This window comes from Conger conger, chromosome 11 (genome assembly GCF_963514075.1).
Source record: "Conger conger chromosome 11, fConCon1.1, whole genome shotgun sequence".
NCBI classification, from domain to species: domain Eukaryota; kingdom Metazoa; phylum Chordata; class Actinopteri; order Anguilliformes; family Congridae; genus Conger; species Conger conger.
Window position 1 is genome coordinate 37064179 of NC_083770.1, and position 24329 is coordinate 37088507.

Below are 24329 nucleotides of genomic sequence, written 5' to 3' on the forward strand. Positions count from 1 at the left end.
CGGATCCTGGAGACAATCTTGATAATGATATCCTGTGCGTCACAGCACCAAATATTTCCAGGCAAAAACATGCTATTCCACAAACCTGTGCTGGTAACTAGTCTGTGACCTTATATAATGTGACCCTAAGCTGTACACTGAAAAACTCCATTAACGGCATTAATGGAGCTAATGAATGACAGTGACATTGCAAACGTAACATTGAAGCAAAAGTCGAAGCAAATCTGAGGGTAGGTAGAAGATGGACCTTACATGAATGGTTTCAACCGTTCTGAAATCTTAAAGAGATCCAATCTTTATAATTTCTCAAATGGAACACTCATAATGTACACATAAGATGCATCCGATTAAAATATGTCTTCTCTCTGTTTCTCCATGTTGGCCCAACAACCAGTAACATAAAATTCACTAGAAAATCCACACTGAACCACTACAGTGGCTTCAACATCAGGAGGGATTTCCCTTACTACCCTGACATAAACGAATCATCTTTCTTTAAGGTCCTTGTCAAACACTTTAATATTAAAACTCTCTTACAGAACTAATTTAAGTCATCATATTTACTGTAAAAAGACCAGACAGCAAAAAAATACAACTTTCATCTCTCACCAAGTGCAGTGGACTACAGTAAAATATGTCAACCTAAAATGACCTAATGACAATATCTCCACATATGGTTGGGCCACCATGTTGGCTTTTTCAAATCTTTATCATCTAACTGCCACTATATTAGGTGTAGGTGAGGTGATTTTGAATAGTCACACGACACACACGGCAGTCCACCTCAAAGTTTGTTTGACTGGTTACTTGAATACTATTTACTGTTTTATTTATTTTTAATTTCTAATTGTCAAATTGCGACAATTTGTTTTAATATCCGTCATATTCGTCATAGTTTAATATCCCCAATTGCAAATATACATCCATCCATCCATCCATCCATCCATTATCTGAACCCGCTTATCCTGATCAGGGTCGCAGGGGGGCTGGAGCCTATCCCAGCATACATTGGGCGAAAGGCAGGAATACACCCTGGACAGGTGGCCAGTCTATCTCAGGGCACACACACTATTCACTCACACACTCATACCTACGGGCAATTTAGACTCTCCAATCAGCCTAACGTGCATGTCTTTGGACTGTGGGAGGAAACCGGAGTACCCGGAGGAAACCCACGCAGACACGGGGAGAACATGCAAACTCCGCACAGAGAGGCCCCGGCCGACAGGGATTCGAACCCAGGGCCTCCTTGCTGTGAGGCGGCAGTGCTACCCACTGAACCATCCGTGCCACCTTAAATATACATCCATTGTAAGACAAAAACAAATATGACAATGAGATAAAATTGTGCCATATCATATTTTGGCACATTTGGCCAGCCACCTTCGGCTGAAACAAAAAGACATCAGTCAGGTGTGAGAAGCATGACGCAGACGGTAACAGAAGTAGTGGTTTTCTCCAAAATGCTGCAGAACATCCAAAGAATTCTGTAAATCTCAAGCTAGGTGCTGTACTTCTGAGCACAGCGCTGTAGCACTGTAGCACCATAGGCAGCCGGTAGCCTAGTGGCTAGGGTACATGACTGGGACCTGCAAGGTTGGTGGTTCAATCCCCGGTATAACTCCAAATTTCTCCAGGGAGGACTGTCCCCTGCTTAGCCTCAACTGTATGTCGCTTTAGATAAAAGTATCAGCTAAAATAACTGTAATGTAATAATGCTAAGCTCCACCAAATAGAACATTACATTACATTACATGTAATTTGGCTGACACTTTTATCCAAAGTGACTTACAGTTGATTAGACTAAGCAGGAGACAATCCTCCCCTGGAACAATGCAGGGTTAAGGGCCTTGCTCAAGGGCCCAGTGGCTGTGTGGGTGTTGTTTTGGCTACACTGGGGATTGAACCATTGACCACCGATCTTCGAATTCTGATGAAACATCCACACGTGGCTGTAATGGTTTAAAATTCCGCCATGAAATGTGATGATAGACAGCCATTTAAAACCATGAACTGCCGTGTCCACAGGCATGACATGTTCTATGCCCTGCACTTGGACAGCCCTTTATCAAGTTCAGTCTGAGTTTCATAGGAAAGCAATGTGGCTCAGGATGAAAACATGGCCCTGATGACAAGAAAAATGTGTAATTTACACTTATCACATCAGTCATTTGTATCACCCAGATATAGACTGATTCACTCAAAACTTGGCATGGCAAATATGAATATAATCACCTTTTTCAGATTTATTCAAAACAGTTACAACTGAGTCACTATGAACCAATTAAATTACAGATTTGCTTATGATTACATTAAGGCCAATGTTTAATGTTTAACAACTCAGATTATTAATGAACTCTATATATGACAAAGCAGTTCTAGATCATTATATACTTTGCCCTCATCCTATTTGTAATTAGTGTATTTTGGTTGCCAGCAATGATTTATTTGCAGTAAACACATGGACAATTTGATGATTACGTTCTGGATGAAAAGTCAAATGACTCTGTTTAGAAGTCTCTGAATCGGAGGGTTTGTAGCCTACTGAGTGGTCAGTGTAAATGACATAAGTATATTCAGTGTTTTCACACAAAGCCCTTACATCATGAGATAGAAATGGCAGAAATATGCTTTTTGATTTTTTTCTGTCTTACACATACAATTGTGTATTTCTATGTCTAAATGGACTATTACTAAGCCAAATTCCTTGTGTTAAATCACCTCTAATATTGTTTACACAAGTCCAATATATTCTCAATACTGAATGTATTAATATGTAACTAATAAGAGTTAGAAGTACGCTATCTGAGCTTTTTATGCTGAATATGTTGCTGTGTACAAATCTCAAGTCAGCATGAAGCACAGGACCTGTCAATCCAATAAAACGAGTTGGACTCTTTTATCATCCTTCTACAGTACTGTTACATTTTTCAAGACATCTGAGAACTACAATTCAGGAGAGTTTTGAAAAAAGATGAGTATTCTAAATTGGACGTCTCCCTCATGACAATGATGTCATTCTGTTATTATTTGCAGCAGCACGCTGTACAGATTGGGTGTCCAACTGAGCTACTGTGCCCAACAAAAGCACAACGCAGCACAACACTTTAATGTGATGGACTCAGCATCAAGAGGTACAACATGTGCCGTTAGTTACTGTACAGTCTGTGGCTCTTACGTCAGTTTGCTAATACAGTTACACCCAGACAGAGACAGGCCTGATTGTGAATGTAGTGAAAAACAATATATTTTTAAACAATGCAGCATGTTTTGAGTAGTTTCTTTTTTTATTACCCACCTAATAAGAGGTGTACATATTAGGCTTATATAATGCAAACATACTCATAAACCCGCTATCAATGTCAGTTTTTCAAAACGGCATCATCTATAAAATATGCCTTTGAAAAAATGCCACTAAACAGCAGTGTTTAAATCAATAAATGTGTGGGTTGTCATCAACGGTCTTTAAATGAAATGGGTCATTTTTCGCAACTAATGACCAGCTGGGCTCACATTTTCTTATGTAACACAAACATTCCTTAAATGTTTGGCTACAAGAGAGATGTTAAAATGCAGTATAAACGTCATTTTCACCCATTTGCGTCAGATTGTCACGTTCCAGACTGGGTTTGAGAGAGGGAATTAAGCAATATATATTTAAAATATGAAAGGTGCTAAAAATGATGACCCAAAGCAAAGGGACAACATAAAGGGCAGTCTATTTTTCAGGTACAAAAGGTGCTGACTGCATTATAAAAAAAAGCTCTCATGACACTGCTTTCAATCCCACATTGAAGTCAAAGATGCTGCAGCACCAAAAAGGTCTCTATTTTTAGACAAGGGAGTCCAAAATAACTTCATCACGCTGCTAGCAATCCTCATACACTACCTGCACCGGCATAACAACAACACGTGTTCAGCTCAAGGGTGGACGTGTTCATGGTTGCACACAGACCAACCCAGAGCAGTGGTCCTCACTCGTGGTCCTGGAGAGCCGCAGGGTGTGCTGGCTTTTGTTTTCGCCACTATCAGCAGCCAGTTCAGACCCAAGAAACCAGGTGAGGTGAGTTAACTGTGTAATGGACTGCTTTAATTGATCAATTAAGTGCTGAGTAACAACAGAAGCCAGCACACCCCGTGGCTCTCCGGGACCAGGAGTGAGGACCACTGCAACAGAGGTGTTCCATTGGGGCTGTTTGTGATCAATATAGTAGCCAGTCCTACACATAAATACTGTGCCATACCAGCAATGTCTTGACTACTGTATGTTGTATTTACTTGTGAATCAACGTGTCCAATTGCGCAGTCTAGCTTCTTGGTAAAATGCAATGTGTGCAATGAGAATTTCACTTCTATAGCATTCCTCAGTCAAGCAATCATCAATAAACACAGACTGTAATCTCCATCCATGCTCTACAGCAAAGTTGGAAATCACTCATCTTGGTGGGTTGCAGGTTCTGCTGAAACCCAGGGCTGGATTTGGATTCAAGTGACAGATTTGATGATCGACCTGAATTACATGAGCAACAGTGTCTACCTGCCTAACAACATTCCCTGACCCGCAAATACTGCATAAAAGCAACATCAATAAAGCACTAAAAATAACTGAACTTACACCAACCAAGAACAAAAATACAAATCGCAGATTCACTCAGCTAACATCCAAATACAGGCAAAAGAAATGTACAAGAATCCTAAAGTAAATGCAATCTGGATTATTGAGTTCACAGAGGGAAGATGGCTCATGCTTCATGGGCCCCACACAGAATATGTAGCCCCACAACAGGAATTGAATTCCAAGCCTGCAGGTCTAGATTGGACTGGAAACTTGTTCCTGTATGTCTGCAGACTGGATTCTGAAGCTTGTCTCTTCAGGTCTACAGACTGGATTCTGCAGCTTGTTTCCACAAATCAGATTATGAAAGTGGTTCTGAAACTTGTATGCCGGGTTGGTTTACAACCAATCTCTTGGGCAATTAAGGTAACTGAAAATGTGTTTAAAAGCTTCAATTTTCTCCCCTGAAACTTGCATAAAAACAATACATGCTTCTTGTAGGTCCACATGGTTTTGTCACAGTACGCAAGTATCCACACGTTCAGCAACCTCATTGATTTCACCTGTCAGCCAATTATTTAGTCAACTAAGAAATGTAAAAGAAAATAGTAATTTTCTATACAGCAGAATTCATACTGTATATTACAGAAAATGGAATCATTATTTGGTCAGACAAAAGTCCAGCGATATAAATATAGCACACGTGACATGCACCGAAAATTCATGACGTAATATGGTTGCAATTATGGTGGCAGGAAAATCCAGCGCAGGTCCCAAGTTTGAAAACCTTTGTTGGGAAGGAGTGGACCTGAATACAGAAACATCCTGTGGCACTTTTGACTGCACAAATTTTGTGCAAGGTTTCATTCAATGAATGAATTTACCTTCTATTCCAGGCTAAATATTGGCAACACCTTCCATGATGAGCACCGTCCATGACATGCCCAGAGACCATCACACCAGGAATCAAATCCTACTGCCTAGACCAAGGATAATAAAATCTGGCCCTCAAATACAAATCCACCCCTGGTTTTCCTTCCTCCTGATTGGCCAGACTATCTTCACACCTGACCCAAAGGTAAAGAGAGGGTGGAAAACCAGCAGTCGATGTTAGGCTTGGGTCATTCTCATTTGCTTTGTCTCTGAATTTTCCATTATCTACAGTTTGTTTTTTGTGTCCACACTTTCATTATTATTTGCAGTATAGCACAATGTGAATATGATACTTTTATTCTTCATGGTAGGCATAGCTATATCTTAATTACAAAGTGTAATTAAGAAAAAATAACAGCTTGCTAAAGTTCTAGGATTGGGTTGTAACAAAAACCATCATACACACACACAGAACAGGAGTCCCCTGGGACCAAGTTCGAGAACACCAATCACCTACTCTATCCAAATCCTCAGGGATCTCTAACTAAAATTTTGAATTTTAGGAGCTATGTCTGCTGGAGCAGCAGTGCAGGTTATTGATGATGTGTTCCTGCGCTTATGCAAAAACGTTTAAATAACAATACATTATCACAGAGGGATGTATCCACTACACATCCACCAAATATATAGTCAAAGTAATGCCAATAACTATAATAACACACATTTCAAATCAGACACAAAAAGTGTACTGAAAACGACATCAGGATTGTATGGGTGTGGTCTGTGGACCCTCCCTCCTCAACTCCTCCAAAAATGTGCCACACAGAAATTCAAATCCAGGATGTTTTTGCTGTGAGGAAATGGTCTTATCCACTGCATATAATGCCACCACATAGCCCAAGCTGTAAAAATGGCATTAACCTATGGGAGGAGATGAAAACTTGTATTGGCCCATTAGGTCAGATCTGGAACCAATAGCTCAGAGTCTTGTAATAAATTGAACTCCACCTATTTAATCCCCACACAGGAAGAGATGTAAATGTTTAGACTGATATACATAAGTTGATATTGTAGTGTACCTGATTTCTCTACTGTTGCTGATGCTTAATTGATACCATAATAACTCTGTACAATGTAGTCGGAAGCCATTCACTGATTTACCTTTACAGTCACTTTAAGTCCCTGATTGGCTGAAGAGTCTCGCACCTTGTTTCCAAGGCCTAAATTGGCTGATGACTGAATAGAAGTCACAAAAATAAGCAGAGATTCTGGCCCTTCATCACTTCAGTTTCAGACCCCTGCCTTAAACACAACCAGGTCTGGGGGGTTACTCCTGTCAGCTGACATCATGCCCTTGTGCTAACATCTCCAACAGCTGCTTAAATCTGCTGAACCCTCACCCCCTGCTCATATAAATCACAGCATGATTAACACATTGCATCCTGGGTAGGGCCCTGCGATGGACTGGCGACCTGTCCAGGGTGTATTCCTGCCTTTCACTCAATGTATGCTGGGATAGGCTCCAGCCCCCCTGCGACCCCGTTCAGGATAAGCGGGTTAGGATAATGGATGGATGGACGGATCCTGGGTAGGCCCCTCTTCTACTCTACACCAATCACAGTCCCAGTGATCCATACCCTTGCTTCTGATTGAAAAGCTGCTTCACCTGTCCTGCATATTGATGCCATTTGTGTTTGTTTCTTTTCATTCCCCTTGAGAACTTATCCACTGCACCTTTGCAAACCTCTCCAGACACGGTTCCATTTTTTTAATGTAATAGATTCTACAGCTATTAGTACATAATCAGAATCACCCTATTCCAGTGAGCCTACCATCTCAAGTGTTGCTACTGCTAGTCCCCTGCAAGAGAAACATAAATATCAATATTCAAAAACAATAAAAATTCAGAAAAAATCTGACACGTAGTTCAAAGCTCCTAAAGCCAGTTTATGAACTGCACCACAAAGACACCGCTTTGACAAAGCCTTCCATTGGCCTTTGAACACTGTTACTGTGGAACTCACATTTGGAGGCTTAAATATCCCTTGTGTGAGAAATGTTTTTCCTTTTTGTGATGTCTGTATCACATGCCAAGATATTGTTCAATTCTCATTGAAGACATTTTCATTATCATGTACGAATGGTGAGGAAAACAATTTGCACATTTTTGTACAATTTGTTTCCCAACAATTTCAGGTCCCCCTTGAGAACTTGTGGTTCCCTCTTAAAGGGACAGCTGTACTAGCACAACTTTACCGTGTCACTGAATGTCTTGCTTAATATTATGTTGCAATGCACATTTTCCATTGAGAAAAACTGCTTTTTTTGTGTACTGTAAAAGGCAACCTGGCAGTTCTTATTGTTTGTACAACTCCATGTACCACATGGTACTACAGTTCCTATACATCATGTGATGGTTTAAATGTATGTCAAGAAAGAAGCAAGAAGGTTTTTAACCAACCCCCTCACAATCCATTGCATTGTTTCAACAGCACATGTCTAGTGGGAAAAAAGTACTCAAAGAGGAGCTGTGATTTCAATTATGTTTACAGAACAATCAAAATTTTGTTTGCACAATAAACTAAACATAACTAACATTATAAACCTTTAAAAAAAATGCCTGCTAAGAAATTGTTCAGATTAACATGAAACAAAAATGTGTTTTACATTCAGTAATTTTACCATATTTCATGAAAGACTTACCGATTACTACATTTAATTATGTGAGTTTTAATTTCCGGTTCGGTTTTGTTTGGCTTTTTGTTTGTTTGGGAACTTCAGGTGCAGTTCTCCAACAGTTCATAGAGGTATTTAAAGAGGGCGCTCGGCTCATGAACTCATGAAATATGCATTTTGGAACCCATTGGTCATTTGTTTGTCGTTTTTGTTTGTTTGTTTTTACTATTTTTAATAGAGTATGTGAGCAGGCAGTACACAGCTCATGGGCTGCATGCAGGCTTAGGGCTGTGGTTCCCACAGCTCAGTGATACCACAAAACCTTTAAATAAATTACTATTTAAGGGAAGAATTTCTTCTTAGTTTCTTGTGCAATTTGTTTAACTTTACCCAGTGTCAGAAACAAGGGCCTATTGACCTGGGGATCCTACAGTATGCCAAATTATCTGCCATGGGCAATCTTTTCCACACTCTCAGTAAAAAGTGACAGTGGATTTACATTTTTGTTCAAATTTACAAAAGTACAGTAATGTTCTCTTTGGGTACAAATTAATACATTCTCTGAGCAAAAAAGGTACAAATGAGTTATATAGTGCTGGATAGCGGTACAATTTTATGTACCTATAGGGTACCACCCCAGCGACAAGCATTTGTACCTTTCTAGGTACTTTTCGTACCTTTATTTCTGAGAGGGCATACAACTTTATAGCCTGAGGACTACCACAGCAAACAATAACTCCAACTGCTGGAGACAGAATATAATGCACATTAATTTCCCCCTGGTGACATGTCTGCCTATGGAGGCATTGCCCTTAACCAGTGTATGGCCAGCACATAAAAATAAAAAGTTTAAATGGGACTAGCTGCAGTGTATTAAATAATGAAAGTATACCTGAGTACATCAAGTTTATCTTAAAGTAGGGGAGGGTGCTACTTAAAAGTGGAATACTAGTTTTGTGCCTCTATATGGTCTGATGTCATATCCAGTCTGGGAAAACCAGAGCACACTGTAAAGTGAGGTGAGCACATATTTCCCATTTTTCACATTGAAAAGTAAAAAATATCAACTTGATATGTTTTGTAATAATCTTCTTCTAGTTAAAAATCTTAACAATTATACATTTGCACTTGTTAGAGGAGAGGATAGTGTGTCTTGTTACACTTTAGCTAGTGTCCTGCTTTAAGCTAACATTGCTTACATTGCTAACATTAGCAAACAAGGCAAACTTACCCGCTCATGGGGCAACATGTCACGTGTTCACACTCACTATTTAAATGCCTATAAGTCTGTACTGAAACAAGATATGAAAATGAAATGAATACAAAATATATGCCTGAGACTTTGTTCTTTCATTTGGTTTTTAACAATATGATGTATTGATCCCAAGATATATAAAAGAGTGTAAAAAGTGTGACAACATGCCCCAGTCTCCCCTACATTTTAAGTACTTTCTTTTCTCATCTTTATCAAAGGTGTGAATAATTCTGGATGCCACTGTACGTAATAATAAAGCCTTGATGCACACAAAACTAAACTGATCTAGGCTACAATCACACTAGCTTACTCTGCAAACCAACCTGGCATTCACTACTAACCACCTTATAGCGGGTTACCACTGAGGATGGCATCTAAGGACTACTATGAAAACTGGTCGTATGCTACCTTTGGACAGATGCTACCATTTTTTTCTGTAAAACAAATATCATTGTTATATATTGCATCGTACTTATAATGCCTTCTCTGTTTGTTTGCATTCTGTTGAAAGATGCGTATAGTTGAACAGGGTCTCTAAAAACAACACAGCGCCTTTCAGCTGTTTTTGGATCTGAAAGTCAATACGCTGCGGGCTATTCTCCAGTTCTCCGTGAGGCACCTTGTTTTTCCTGCACAGCGTGGATCAGCTACCCGAGTGAAACTGTCACACCACAATTCATCAATAACCACAATACTGTCGGGGCTCTGTCCACTGCATCTGTCCTGACATACAGAAGCCCCTGTAGCCTTTCCAGGTTACCAGGAAGCGTTTCCAACTGAGTACACTTTGATTGGTAGAAGGACAGGCCATAATGCTAGGCTCCAGGAGAAAATAAATACAGCAAATGAATAGCCTTAAGCACACTGATAATTAGTTCCGCAGCAATTCCAGAAAGACAGAATAGATTTAATTGCGACTTGAAAAATGCATACTCCGTGTCTTTAAATCCAGGTCTCGATTCATGGAAGCATCTTTCCAGAAATTCATACACTGCCAGCAACTCCTAACACAGAAAAACAAGCATCCCAAGTCGACTGCTGCCTCTCCTCAGATCATGACTAGATCAAACAACGCAGAAACCAGTCCACTTTTTTATCTATCCCCAGAAAGCAAACTTGAAAATAAAAGACAGAAAGACAAACATGACCAAAGTCCACTGTCATTTTACCGACTCTTAGCACCACAATCAGAATCATTGATTGGTTCTGACTCACTGGACAATAGCATGTGCACTTTTAACAGGTGCTTTGCAAAATATCCCCTCTGGGCTACTTGGTTTGGCGAGTAAATCATCAGAGAAGTAAAATATATTGGCAGATACATCAACCTCATCAGAGTCATAAAAGCACTGATAAAAAATTGATCAAAACATTTGCATGTCACTGCCAACAATGTAGTGTAACACATTGCACAACAGTGCCACTTCAACAAGTTGACCAAACAAAAACAATGTAGGCTATCAACAAAAAACATCTGTCAGCCATGTACTTTGCCAATTAACCTCTCATTACAGTTGACCACAGAACAGAACAAAATAAAATGTTAACACTTAAAAGGTTTTAAAATGTTTGTTGAGTATTGTATTCTATTTACAATTACACAAAAGCACCAAGTTCTGTCACAATTTCTAATGGTGAAAACAAGGTAAACTAAATCCCATGCATCTAAAATCATTGATCATTGATGGATCTAAAAGAGGCATAGGTCCTCTGGCATTCTTGGAAAACTACTCAGATACCTATAGTACAATATATGCTATACTAAGTCATTTGGGATCCATGACCACCTCCAAGATTCAACAGGCAATTTCATATTCCACCAATTTCCAACTGCTTTCTCGAGAGCCAACCAGAGTTTGACAAGAATACTTTCCAAGACCTATCTGGGGTTTGCTTCTGGAAATGTTCCATATAGCACAGTCAAAGAATTTGCCTTCTTTTGACCCTGAGCAGTTAATTCCTGGAAGTAGGACAACTAGGTGCTAGCAAGTTAACATACTGGCATAGCATTTTATTTGTGGGGGGTCTATTAACTATTTAGTTCATCAAAAGGAATAAAGCATACCTACATAAACCCAGTAATCAACATTACAAAGGGTGTAACATGAATATGCCTGGAAAGGGCTTATTCTACTATCCCCATTTGTGAATTATGCTCATAGCAACATTATGACAACTGATACAAGCCCAAAAAGTTATTCAGTTTGTGCCTAAATTCTGCAGGACGTCTTCCATTTATGCTTCCGTACTTCTAATTGTGTGGACTGTTTTACTTTGACTAGGAATCCCAGAGTATGTCATTACTTTTAAAATTCCCCGCCTACAGATATCCCATTGGGAGGTCCCTGGTTTAAACCACCATGAGAGCATGTGAATGCTGACACAACTTCTGGGTTATTTACGAGGTCAAAATCAGGCGAACATTGTTTATGACCAAAAAAATGTGTAAAGCATATATGTTACATAACACAATTTGTATGGTTCCCCGCAGTGATATTAGAATGGGTCACATTTTTTACATTTCCATTGATTTACCTAACACAATACGCATGCTCTACAATTAGTGCGAAATAATCGCGAAATGCGCACGAAGATTTATAACAAACCGCGTACAGAGCCTAGTTTAGGCCTTCAGATTTGCGGTGAAAATCTGATGGAAATTGTATGCTAGAGCCACCTTTCTTCCACCACCTGCAGAATGCGCAAGCTCACAACAGCTCACTGCAGCTTCTTAATTTATTACACTGCACACAACCCAAGATAGCTAGATAAACAAATGTGGTAAAATGGATATATTAACAGAATAATATATCGATGTTAACGAGTAATATACAAGCTGAATGCCAATAAATGCAGACCACGGCAAAATAACAATACGCCTCTGTCGAAGCTGTTACGGCTACAGTTAAAATGGGTTTTGATACTGGAAAATGTATGCTTACCTCCAGCGTTCGTATTTCTTTTTGTGTCAAGTCGTTGGATGTGGCACATTTGGTCCTTAAACCTTCTAAACTGGAGATGCTAATGTCTATCATATTTTGCACCAGCTCGCACTGCTGCAAGGCTTTTTGCAAACTCAGATGTTGCTCTTCGCTTTTTGTCATATTCTCCTCGTCCATAGTTTGCGAGCAGTGGTCGTTTGTATTTTTACTTTTCTTAATTTTATTAGAAAATACTTTCTGAATAAATCAATCAGTGAACTGATAAAAACAGAAAGGAAATGAAATGGTATAACAAGAAGGATACAGATGCCTAGGTATATAGCCTATCAATTATTTAAACGTGTTTTAAAAAGACGATTCTATTTGGACGGCGACTCCATTGTAATCGTCCTTTTTGTATCTCTTGACGGAGTGTTTTCATCAGGGTAGTTCAGGTAGTGGTACTGATGCTGAGGGCTGACTCAAACACAATATACAGAAATGCAAGAGAAATAAAAAAAATTAGAACAGAGCGTTTGCTTCTGCTGGATCCATCCAGCGCGTGTAGATTTTTAGAAAGATACAAATAGATAGTTAACGCTTCATTGCACAATAGATAAACACGAAACGGCGCTGTAATGTTATTTAAAGGTGGTGTGTGCACTGGGTGCAGGTACTCCCCGTCTCCCGTGCCAGCAACTGCATCCCGGCGCTCTCCCTCCACACCGACATGTTTCCTGTCAATCAAATACACAGCAACAGCAGCAACAGCAACAGAAGCATCGAACGAGGCGGAAGGAGTTCTCGCGAGATAGGCATCAATGCAGTGAGCTCACTGTTTCAATTCTCCAACCTTTTTTTAAGCGAAATTTACTGTTGCTATTATTTTTTTAATCATTTGTTTATGACGGTTAATGATAAACCGAGATACATATAAATAGGCCAACAGATTCCTCAGATGCTTAATTACGCATCTACTAATTCAGTTTCAGACTATTGAAATGTACATCAGATTGTTATTGTTTTATTATTATTGTCAATAAAACAGATTGTAATATGAATCATCATGTGTGTTTTATGTCACATAGCCATAGTTTATGTTTATGTGGGTTTTAGAAAAGAAGGCAAAAAGGTTGCCACTGTATTGCTACACAATCATCTACTTGCTCATTAAATATGTCAGAAATTGCTAATCAACTACACACACACACACACACACACACACACACACACACACACACACACACACACACAAACAAAAAACAAATTGCAGAACAATTATTCTATTGCAACTGCCATTGATTGGTCTTTTAAAGGCTGTTTGAATGTATTTGCAACATATTTTTTTGTGTGTAGTTGGAGTTGGTTTGACTGAAGCCTCAGAATACTTTACCGGACAGGTTCAGAGGACAAGCTTGTGTCAACTTATTCTGACAGTTCTTTTTCTTTTTTTAGTGGGAGGAGAAAACAATATTTGGAGGATTTAATCAGTATGTCATCTGGAATAAGGAAGGTGGTTGGCTGCTGTAGATTATTTTGACATTTCTGCCACGTCACCTGCAGAGACATCACAGAGAGTCATGTCTTATTGAAGTGTGTGCCTGGTACCATGCTTTAACAGAGAATTAAAAATAGAGCTCGCTCCCTAACAGTTTAGCCCACTGAATTACAATGAGGTAGAAGGTGTGCTCATAATGCAAAGTGGTGTGCTTTAATTCAATGGGGGATGTCTTCTAAATTCTCACTCATATAAACACACATTCTGTTGAAGAGTTAATAAGATACGCATTTTACGGTTTGTGTCTCAAAAAGAAAACACATTGCCAGTCAGATTCTTAGGTAAGTGTGTTTTTCAAAAGCCAGTCCCAAATAGTGGCTGAACTTCATTGAGAGGAGAACATATGTATTTTCGACAACTGATTTAATTTGTGGATCATGTTGAGAATGTATTAACAATTACCATAATTGATTATTTTCTCGTTTTATTTCACATCAGCGAAATGGCAAGCAGCAGTGATACCCGTTTGTTTATGTTGCTTTTGATATGGAATACGGGGACTCTTGTGTGTAAGATTCCCGTGAACTGTCAGAAATATAGCTTAGCCACAGTCTTGCTCTTGTTTGGATGAGTCCTCCCCCCGGTAGTAACTCCACCTCTACGACTCTAAATCGAACTCCGATTGGATATGAAACTGCCGTTAAGCAGTTCGCAGAGCACCGGGATAGGCCTGTTTACTTGCGCCGTGCTTGTGTGAAAGCGCGCCAACATAATAACCCATTGGTTTTACATATCGAGTACACAATTTAATAATTTTTGCAGAATATGGCATCCACAGACAAGAAACAGTCAAGGAATTTGCCGTGGTAAGTTCTGTGGTCGTCCATGTGTTGGATCGTAAGATTGGGATTGAATTAACGGTAGATTTCTAGATGCTGGCTAACCGCTGAAATAGTTCAAAGCAATGACATGTTAGTAATCCATCTAGCTAAGTTAGTTAGCGCGCCACACTTAGTTAACACGGGTTAGCTAGCGAGATCGAATCCACATAGCGATCAACTTTCTTGCTAAGTAGCTAGCTAGTATTGATGTTTACTTATCGTTTGCCTTAGTTATACTTTGCAGTTGTACTAGCTATATCCACACCGCTAGCAAACGTGGCTGTTTGTAACGTTAAGTTATGACTTTGGTATCCATTTGGCTAGGCCGATTGTGACAGGCATCATCAGATAGTGCGTCTAGCTATATAAACTGATTATTTATGCATGCATAACTAGCTATCTCGACCCATACATCTCAGCTCCTGTCAAAGTAATTCAGACCACCTAACTTTGGACGCCCAACTTGGAATGCTAAGATTGTCAGCTTTGAAATTACATTGACAGCACATACAACGTCGATAGCCAACGGTACTGTAGCTAGTTTTGGGCGCATTCGGTCATAAAAGAATGCTACAGTAAACTGAAGTGTAGTCTGTATCATAAAGCATGACTACTGCTTGCTATTAATGCACATGTAAACAAATGCTCTACCGCGGGTGCATCCGTGTTGCACAGGGATACTCAAATCCGGCACTCCAGTCCACAAGTATTGGGAAGAATCTTCCCCTCTTATCAGGACTGATCTAAACCACGTGAGTTAAATCTCGGGCCAATCAGTGGCGTTAATAAATCAGACAACGAACAGTCAGGTAGAAAAACCAGCAGTGCTACTGCCATATATAGGTCAGTGGTTATCAAGTCCTGGGTACTCCTGTGGTCACTGGCTGGTTTTCATTATAGCCATATTTACAATCCCAGAAATGTTTAACAACCTGTTCATTTTTGTTAATGAGAACCTTTTCATGTTTTCAGAGATTATTTGCCCTCTTAAACTATACATACCATGAAGAATAGACGTCCCATATTCACACTGTGCTTATTGTGCTATAATGCCAGGGTTTCCGACCCCTGATATCAGTAATAGTTTCCTTGAGGTCCAAGAACTGCTGGTTTTCCACCCTCCCTTTACCTGGGAGTCAGGTGTGAAGACAGTCTGGCCAGTAGCACTAATTGCTCAGCTGATTACCTGGGAGAAAAGAAACCAGGGCTGGATTTGTGGTCCAGATTTGGTGATGGCTATTTATTAGTTCAGGGGTGCCCAATCATGTGCCCTGGAGGGCCGAGGGTATGCAGGTCCTCCTCTTCGTTTGAAGGCGTGTTCGTTGGTAGGAATGAAAACCTGCATGCTATCGGCCCTCCGGGGCACATGATTGGGCATCCTTGCGTTACACCGGTCCCGGAGGGCTGGTCTACATGCTCATTTTTGTTCCAACCAATTACCTTGGTTTTAGTTTTTTCACCGCTCAATAAACTACACTGGTCCGCTCCTGTACTTGAGCACAGTAAAATCTTTAGGATACACAAGTTTGCAGTATGATTGAGCTAATTAAATAATTAAGAACAGAAGTTGGCACAAAATCCTGAAGCAGATTGGCCCTTGTAGCACACTCCTGGTCACAGGAGTGGAACGCATGCATGCATCCCCATGTTCACTGTCTACAAAGTTTATTTAGTAATTGATGCCATTTTAAATTGTGCCATTTTTACTGCAGGGTTGAGAAGTACCGGCCGCAGACGTTGGATGACCTCATCTCACACCAAGACATTCTAACTACAAGTATGTATGTTTGTGTGTCTCCCACCACCAATGAATACATCAAATATAATAATGGCAGAGATTATTTTATCAAAAGTTTGTTTTATTTTTGTCTTTGGGTTGTTCTTTCAGTTCGGAAGTTTATTAGTGAGGACCGGTTGCCTCATCTCCTGTTCTACGGACCTCCTGGCACTGGGAAGACCTCCACCATCCTGGCTTGTGCCAGGCAGCTCTACAAGGATAAGGAATTTAACTCTATGGTTCTTGAGGTGCGGCATAACTGAGCAGATCAACTTACTTTTAGCTCTGAAGTGATTGCCAAAAGCTTTAAACTGTACATTACTATGTATTGGTGCAATGGCTAGCTTAAACATGCTTTTATGAATCCTCTGTTGGCACCATGTAAACACAGTGACTCATTGTATAAGGTAACACTGTCAGTCCACTATGATGTAATTATTCTACTCTTTAGGCCAATTACATGGCTGTGATTTTAATTCAACATTCAACAAAGATTTTCAGTACAGTGTAAATATTTTGTAATTTAGTCTATTTTATACCTGAGTGGTTATTAATCACGGTGCTTTGTTGTCTTGTGCATGATATTAATAATTCATTACATGTATCATTAATATTGCAACAATAATGGCCGGAGATGTCCTACATAAGTGTGAAAAATAATGGAAGTGGAATGGAAAAGTTGGTGTGTGAGACCAAGACTATATCATTGTTTTCAAACCGTTCTAAATATGACATTCATAACCATAATGCATCTTTGAGTTGGTGTGAAAATTAAGCGTGCAATACAAAGGTGTAGAAAGTATAACCCCAAAATGATACTGTTAGAAAATTTAGAATTAGTAAGCAGTAGATGGAGGTTCACAGTGCCTGAAGAATGTCTCGCCTCTTGAGTGGAGTAGTTGTTGTTGCTATGTGACCGTGTACTATAGAGAGCCAGAAACCTTGTCTGATGCAGCAATAAATAAAATAAAGCAAAACTATTTTTTTTTAAGCTCAATGCATCGGACGACAGAGGGATCGATGTTGTACGAGGGCCTGTCCTGAGTTTTGCCAGCACCAGGACCATTTTCAAGTGAGATCCTCGTTCTCTGGACCTTACAGCTAGTATCTGCCATTACAATACCTTTGAGTGATGAAATGCTACTTTCCCCCCTTTCTTACCAGGAAAGGCTTCAAGTTGGTTATCCTAGACGAAGCTGACGCCATGACCCAAGATGCCCAGAATGCTTTGAGGAGAGGTAACTGTCTGCTTCTATTTGTCTAGGGGCATTGTTCCAGAGGAGATTAGCCCCTGCATAGTAAAATCAACTGTAAGTCGCTTTGGATAAAATCATTGGCTAAATGACTGATGTAATGTATTTACACTGCTCCAAATTACCTGGGCCTCTAGAAGCAGCCCCAAATACCAATCGGCAAACGTGACATTCCATTACCATCTTTTAGGCATTTAACACATGCTTTTATTGACATCGAATTACCAAGTTTACCATCTTAACATTGAATAATTTATTTAGCTGGGTATTTACTGAAATATTTCAGGGTAAGTGTCTTGCCTCAATGATACAACAGCAGTTTCTAGGATTCAAACCCACAACCTTCACACTTAGGGTACAGCATACATTGTTGGGCCCGGCTTACGTATGCTGTTCATAATGGCGGTGTGTTTAAACATGCTGATTATTTGTTTGCCTGTTGTCTTTCGCTAGTCATCGAGAAGTTCACGGAAAACACCAGATTCTGCCTGATCTGCAACTACCTGTCCAAGATCATCCCTGCCCTGCAGTCCCGATGCACCCGCTTCCGCTTTGGACCGCTGTCCCAGGACCAGATGATTCCCCGGCTGGAGCACGTCATCCAGCAGGAGAAGTGAGTGTCCTGAGCGCTTCTGCTGCTTCCTGAGGTCTGGGAAACGGCCTTCTCCTTAGTTTAGTTACCAGGCGGCAGGGAATACTCAGGGTAGGATGTTTGACTGGCAACTGCTGGCTGGAGCCCCTGGTGGGCATATAGGGATGCTTACTTGTATCTGGAGAGACGAGTTGGGTGCCGAGACAAAATGAAAGAAAGAATAGGGGCTTTTCCCCTGTTCTCTGTCTCTTTCCCCACTTGCAACTGTGAACTTGGGTATTTCTCCCAGAGAGTCCTTGGGGGAAAAAAAGAAACCTTCTCGATTGACCTTCCCATTTTAAATGGAGGATTAAAAAAAAAAAATAGATGAAATAAATAAAAAAATGTCTTTTCAGCATCAATGTCACCCCAGACGGAATGAAGGCCATTGTGACCCTGTCCACGGGAGACATGAGGCGGTCCCTGAACATCTTACAGGTACGAGGGACTGGACTGTGGCCCTACTGGAACACCACACCTGTCTCTCAGAATCATCCCTCTGCTTTCCACATTCAAACATTCATACAAGCATCACCTCCTTACCAATCAGTCAGGTCCTCACTGATCCCTCGGTAAACCACCCCCCCCCCCCCCCCACTTACTTGCTCACTCTTTCCCCCCCCTCTCCTACTTATCTCTTCTTTATTATGTTTGTTTTTTTTCTTTTTCTTCAGGACAGGAAACTCACTGTAAACTGTAGCTTTTAAACTGAGTTGGGCCCAGTTTTATTTGTACTCGATGTGTACGTTTTTACATGTTCTATATGCATGATGACTTTAATCCTTTTTGCCTGTAAAATAAATAAATGAATAAAAGTACTGTTTTCACTGGCAGTGCGTGCTCAGTTTAAGCTGTATCCCTGGCCCTCCCAACAGAGCACCAGTATGGCATATGGGAAAGTCACTGAGGACACTGTGTACACCTGCACCGGCCATCCTCTCAAGTCTGACATCGCAAACATCCTTGACTGGTCCTTGAACAAGGACTTTACCACCGCGTACAATCGTATCTTTTTTATGCTTTTCAAATTATTACTTTGTTGTTATTGCTATTATGCTATTTCAGTTATTCCTTCTTCTGTTTTGTTCACAAATACACTTAAATGTAGCTCCTGCATTGGGGTATCTTTTTAGTCTTGAATGACCCTTGTAATTCTTTAATAAATAATCATAATAATAAGTAATTTGCTATCTAGCTGGCGCTTTTATCAACAGGAGAATTAATGCTGATTTGACTAAGCAGGGGACTTACTCCCCTAGAGCAATGTTGGGTTAAGGGCCTTGTGCAAGGGCCCAACTGCTGTGCAGATCTTATCGTGGCTACACCAGGGCTCGAATAACCAACCTTCTGCGTCTCAGTCATGTACCTTAGCCACTAGGCTACAGGCTGCCCCACAGGGTCTTTAAACAGTTGTGCTTTAGACTTGGTGAGCAAACTTCCTGAGCGCCTGTTCCACAGAAATCCTGCGGCTGAAAACGCTGAAGGGCTTGGCTCTGCATGACATTTTGACAGAAGTGCATCTGCTCATACACAGAGGTAAGCCACTCACCCCATGGGCATGCAGGCTACTGAATCTTACTGTATTTTACAGAGAAACGCCTGCTCGGAATAAAATCTATACATTAGCAAGCCGTAGGATAAACGTACAATTAGTTAACCAGTTAATGTATCTGTTAATGCTTTTCTCATTCCAGAATTAATTGGCATGAACAAATGTAGTTGTTAACATGTATTCATGATGTAGAAATACATAAACAAAGCTGAACAACGTAACGTTTCAGTAGTTACATAATTAACAACTACATTAATGCATGTCAATTCATGTAACCTTATTGTAAACTGTTACCAAAAAATATATGTAATAAAAATAAAGCAGGATTGAACATTTCTGTTTTCTGTTGCTAGTTTTTACCAATGACTAATGTTCACAGCATACATTACATAATCCACTGGATGAAGTGTGTATTGTACAGTGATATTGGGAGTTGTATTACTGTAGGTTTTGCACACAGCAAACGTGTTTGTCCATGGTGTTATCGCCCCACACCTTCGTAATTCTGACAGTTCTCCATGTCATCAAACGCCTCGTTTAGGCGAGAACAAACATTTGTGTACGTCTCGGTCGTAATTGTACAATTAGCATGATGCGGTGGGCAGGTTTAATAAAGCAGACTGCAGTGCAGTACTCAGCCGAGAGCTAGGCCTCAGTTTGACACCATCTGCATAGTGACGCTAGATGTTTTCTTACCCCGGTTTCCCTGGAGACCCTTTGCGGTTTCCATGGCTACGGGATGTTCTTGTTGTAGGAGGAGCTATTAACCAGCTTGCATTGCTACTGTTAAGTTGATGTGGGGGGGGGGTTGTTTTGGAGTCCTTCTTTCATCATGTTTCATGTAATCCTTGTATTAAATATTTAGGGGTTTTTTAAAATATATATTTGCAGGGATTATATACATGGATCCCCCCCCCCTCCCCCCCTTTCTGTCTTTTCATGGGATGGCTGATGTAAGCTAAATAATGTATAAATGTATATATCAGTCTGAAATCATATCTTTAGAGAATGTATTTGTCTTATATATCTTGGACAGCAAAGTGTTTTATGTGTGTGTTTTCTGTCAGTAATGTTTATTTTGAGACTGATTATTTGTACACAGAGAAGTCTTTAAATATGCCCAGTGTTGAGCAGTTAAAATCTACAGGAAAGCCCTTCAGTATTCTCAGTAATTGTAATCTGATCAAATGTTAGTCATAGTATTGCACCAAAAGGCTCAATGTAGCAATGTAAAAGACATCCTCTAAACTGCAAAATGGCCTGTTTTAATTTAAGTGGTTCCTTTATATCAGTTCCATTACGTGTCTGATCTTTAGCAAAAAGGGCCGATGTCGGTGCGGGCTTTTTGTTCTAGCAGAGCAGTATGACACCTGATTAACTAATCATGGTCTTCTATCAGGACCTTGATAAATAGAATAGTGTGTTGTCTTGCTGGCCTAAAACAAAAACATGTACCCTCATCAGCGCTTTTTGGATGAGATTGGGCACCCCTGCTTTACATAAGAAAGCACAATATTAACGTTCAAATTCTTAACTTTCCTCATTGTGGTTCAGGACATTGGCATGGCAGAAGAGATGTATCCAATATCTTTAGCATGATGGCAGACCGTTTGCCCATACAGAAGTCTGATAGTTTACATGAATACTCTTGGAACGATATCTGCTTTTAGGTTGATTTTGCATGGAAAGTTAGCTGTGCACATTGTTTGCTGTATTAAGCCCAGCTGGCTTGGTGACAAACTTGAGTTTCTGCTTGTTGTGTGTGAAACCAGCATTGTGCTGCTGAAGCTCGCCGAATGACCCACTTTCCACCGGTTCATTCAGGCCTCTGTCTTTTTTCGGTAGAAACTGTATTTGGTCACGTCCCTGTTTCATATTGGTGTTTGTGTCAGAGCACATTACTGTGCCAAGCGGCTTCGAGAAAACATCAGTTTTCACATTCAAGCACACAGCCAGGTAAAAAGTCTGATCCTGTCTCACTGCATCGATGCACAATTCACATCCAGGCGTGCAGTAAAAAAAACAGACAGCGCTCCCATATTTTCCTGTTAGCGTGTGCATTTAATCTGCTAATTGGGATGCATTAGTCTGAAAACACATTTTTCAACTTGGAAGCACTTGTTCCTTGGAAAAAATGTTTGTGTCAAGCCAGGAGAGGTGGACTAGACAGATGTCGTGGTGGTTGTTGTTTATGTACGATGATTCCCAGAAAGATTACACCTGTGTTTTCAACAGTCTGATATTTTGGTCACCTCCAATTACTACTGACTGGCTCCACTGTGTGTTTACAATGGAGAAAACATGCAGTCGGAAAATGACTGCACTTAGTGCATGCTGGGGGTGGCTGTGAGAAGAACCAGAAGGCCATTTTGTGGGTCGCTGATGTGTTATGAAAGGAGTTTTGGATTGACCCTTGGGCCCTCCTAGGCAGTGGGTAGCATCCTGACATTTTCTGTGTCCCTGGACTTATCTAGGGCAACAAGCAGCATTTCCGGTGTTGTCCTCACGAATGTAGAAACACAGGTCTAGATTGGATTCACTCTTATGTACAGTAGACATATCTTACAGTTGTTTTGAAAGTAGTTTTTGTGGTCGGATTTGTCACCGCATGTTTTTTCCTTTTTAACAGTTGACTTCCCGCCATCAATTCGAATGGGCCTGCTCATCAAGTTGGCAGACATTGAGTAAGTGTTGGATTTAATCTAATCATTTTTTAAAGATTATTTTATGGGGTCTGAGCCTTGACATTCATACCCTTGCTATGAAACATGATTTTAAAAGATATTGCAGAAGTTTTCCCCATTTATTTCAGTGGAAAAAGAGAATTAAGTGTCATGCAAGCTGCATTATACTAACAATAAGCTGCTAAACCACCCACAAGATTGGATTTTGAAGATATCCCCAAACATAAGGCCATAGTACTGATAATTGCTTGGGAAAAGCTATTCTTGCTCTGTGGTCTTGGTAGGAACCACCATGTTTGTTTGCACGGTTCCCATAATTTCATAAAAACATTAATGTTCAATATTCAAATATTAATTAATTCACTTGGTCCCAAGTTGTCCCAGTGATTTGCTTAAGGTTATGTTCCACTGAAAATGCATCTTTGGTCTCCAAGATCATTTCAGAGGCACATACTTCAATGATCACGAGTTATGGACTTGAAAAGAAAATTCTGACAAAATATGTAAATTAGCTCATTTGCATACTTTATGCACTATCCTGTGATATCATCCAAAATCAGTTTTTGAGAAAATCATTCAAAAGGTGATAAATTTGACTGAAAGCCTTAAATAGCCATCAGCTGTACTGTATACAATATGCTTAAATGTCTGTAATACTTCTGGATATTTTCATTAAAATTCCCATTGTATTTAAGTTTAGTGAAGGTGCATGAAAGAAAATAGTTGATTTGTGTAGAACAGACAACAATATGCCCAATAATTTTTTTTGAGGTTTATTCTCCTATGCCCTGTTTGCAGTAAATGGCAGTGACTGTTATTTAAATTCTACCACATAACATAATCTTAAAGGCCAGGAAACGCCAGTCTGTAATGTTTGATGTAATAATGTTTGATGTATTTCAAAGCTGAAGGTTCAAGAACATACGAAAACATGGGCTTCAGGATGATTTGTCCGTCCGTAACTGAGGATATCATCTCCGTTGTCAGTTACAAATTGTGAATTCTTCTAAGTGGGTTATACTCCACTTCCTCTGTAAAGGTCACCGTTTCTTGGTACTCTGAATCAGCCTGAAATATTTGTTTGTATACGTGACGTCCGGTCTAGTTTCAGTATTGATTCCAGTTATGTGGTCACTGGGTTACGTCTGCACCGTTCCCCGTGCTCAAAAGGACACCTTCTTTTGTTCTTTAATAGTGGGGGTCCAGAACATTCTTTAATTTGCAGGGTCTCAGGTAAAATATATTGGTGGCTGTTGCCCCAAAGTGCACTAGCGTTCTTTCCTCCAGGTCTTGTGTTCGTCACTGTACCCATGCAAATCCAGTTCTGTCAAGTTTCCGTTGCCTTGCGCAGCGGAGCTGTGGTTTGAAAGGTGCCTGTTGCTCGGCTTTCTGCAAATCCAGCTCGCATTAAGACGTTTCCCGTCTTGTTTTTCCGCCCCGTTTAGGTACAGGCTAGCGTCTGGGACCAGCGAGAGGATTCAGCTGAGCTCTATGGTTGCGGCCTTCCAGGCTGTGAGGGATATTGTAGTGAGCGACAGCTAGACTCCTGCGCCGTCTCATAATTCTTGAACTTCACGACGAAGCTGCTTTAATTTCACCACAGCGACCAACTGAAAGGGGGAAAAGTCCGAGTAAACTCTCCCAGCCCAGCCTCAGCTCTTAAAAAGTACAATTAAACTCAACAGTGGTTACTGGAGACAAATGTATGTATATCCATACAAATTCAAATGTGGCTTCTCTGAATGTAAATATAAATAAATGCTTTGAAATTAA

The 24329-nt window shown here is 40.2% G+C and overlaps 2 protein-coding genes across 3 annotated transcripts in view; one reads left to right on the forward strand and one right to left on the reverse strand.

Annotated features, from left to right (window-relative positions):
* ksr2 (kinase suppressor of ras 2) overlaps positions 1-13011 on the reverse strand; it is a 101370-nt gene extending 88359 nt beyond the window's left edge. For both annotated transcript variants that reach the window (XM_061261807.1, XM_061261806.1), the window contains exon 1: positions 12302-13011. In XM_061261807.1, coding sequence (XP_061117791.1) covers positions 12302-12478 — 177 coding nt within the window. In that variant the 5' untranslated portion in view covers positions 12479-13011. The remainder of the gene's footprint in view (positions 1-12301) is intronic.
* Positions 13012-14505: 1494 nt separating this feature from the next.
* On the forward strand, positions 14506-24329 carry rfc5 (replication factor C (activator 1) 5). The gene is made up of 11 exons (XM_061260940.1): positions 14506-14644; positions 16372-16436; positions 16548-16684; positions 17429-17508; positions 17601-17674; positions 18143-18302; positions 18677-18758; positions 19196-19325; positions 19779-19856; positions 22502-22556; positions 24002-24329. The coding sequence occupies exons 1-11, from the start codon at positions 14604-14606 to the stop codon at positions 24096-24098; spliced, it is 999 nt and encodes a 332-aa protein (XP_061116924.1). The 5' UTR covers positions 14506-14603; the 3' UTR covers positions 24099-24329.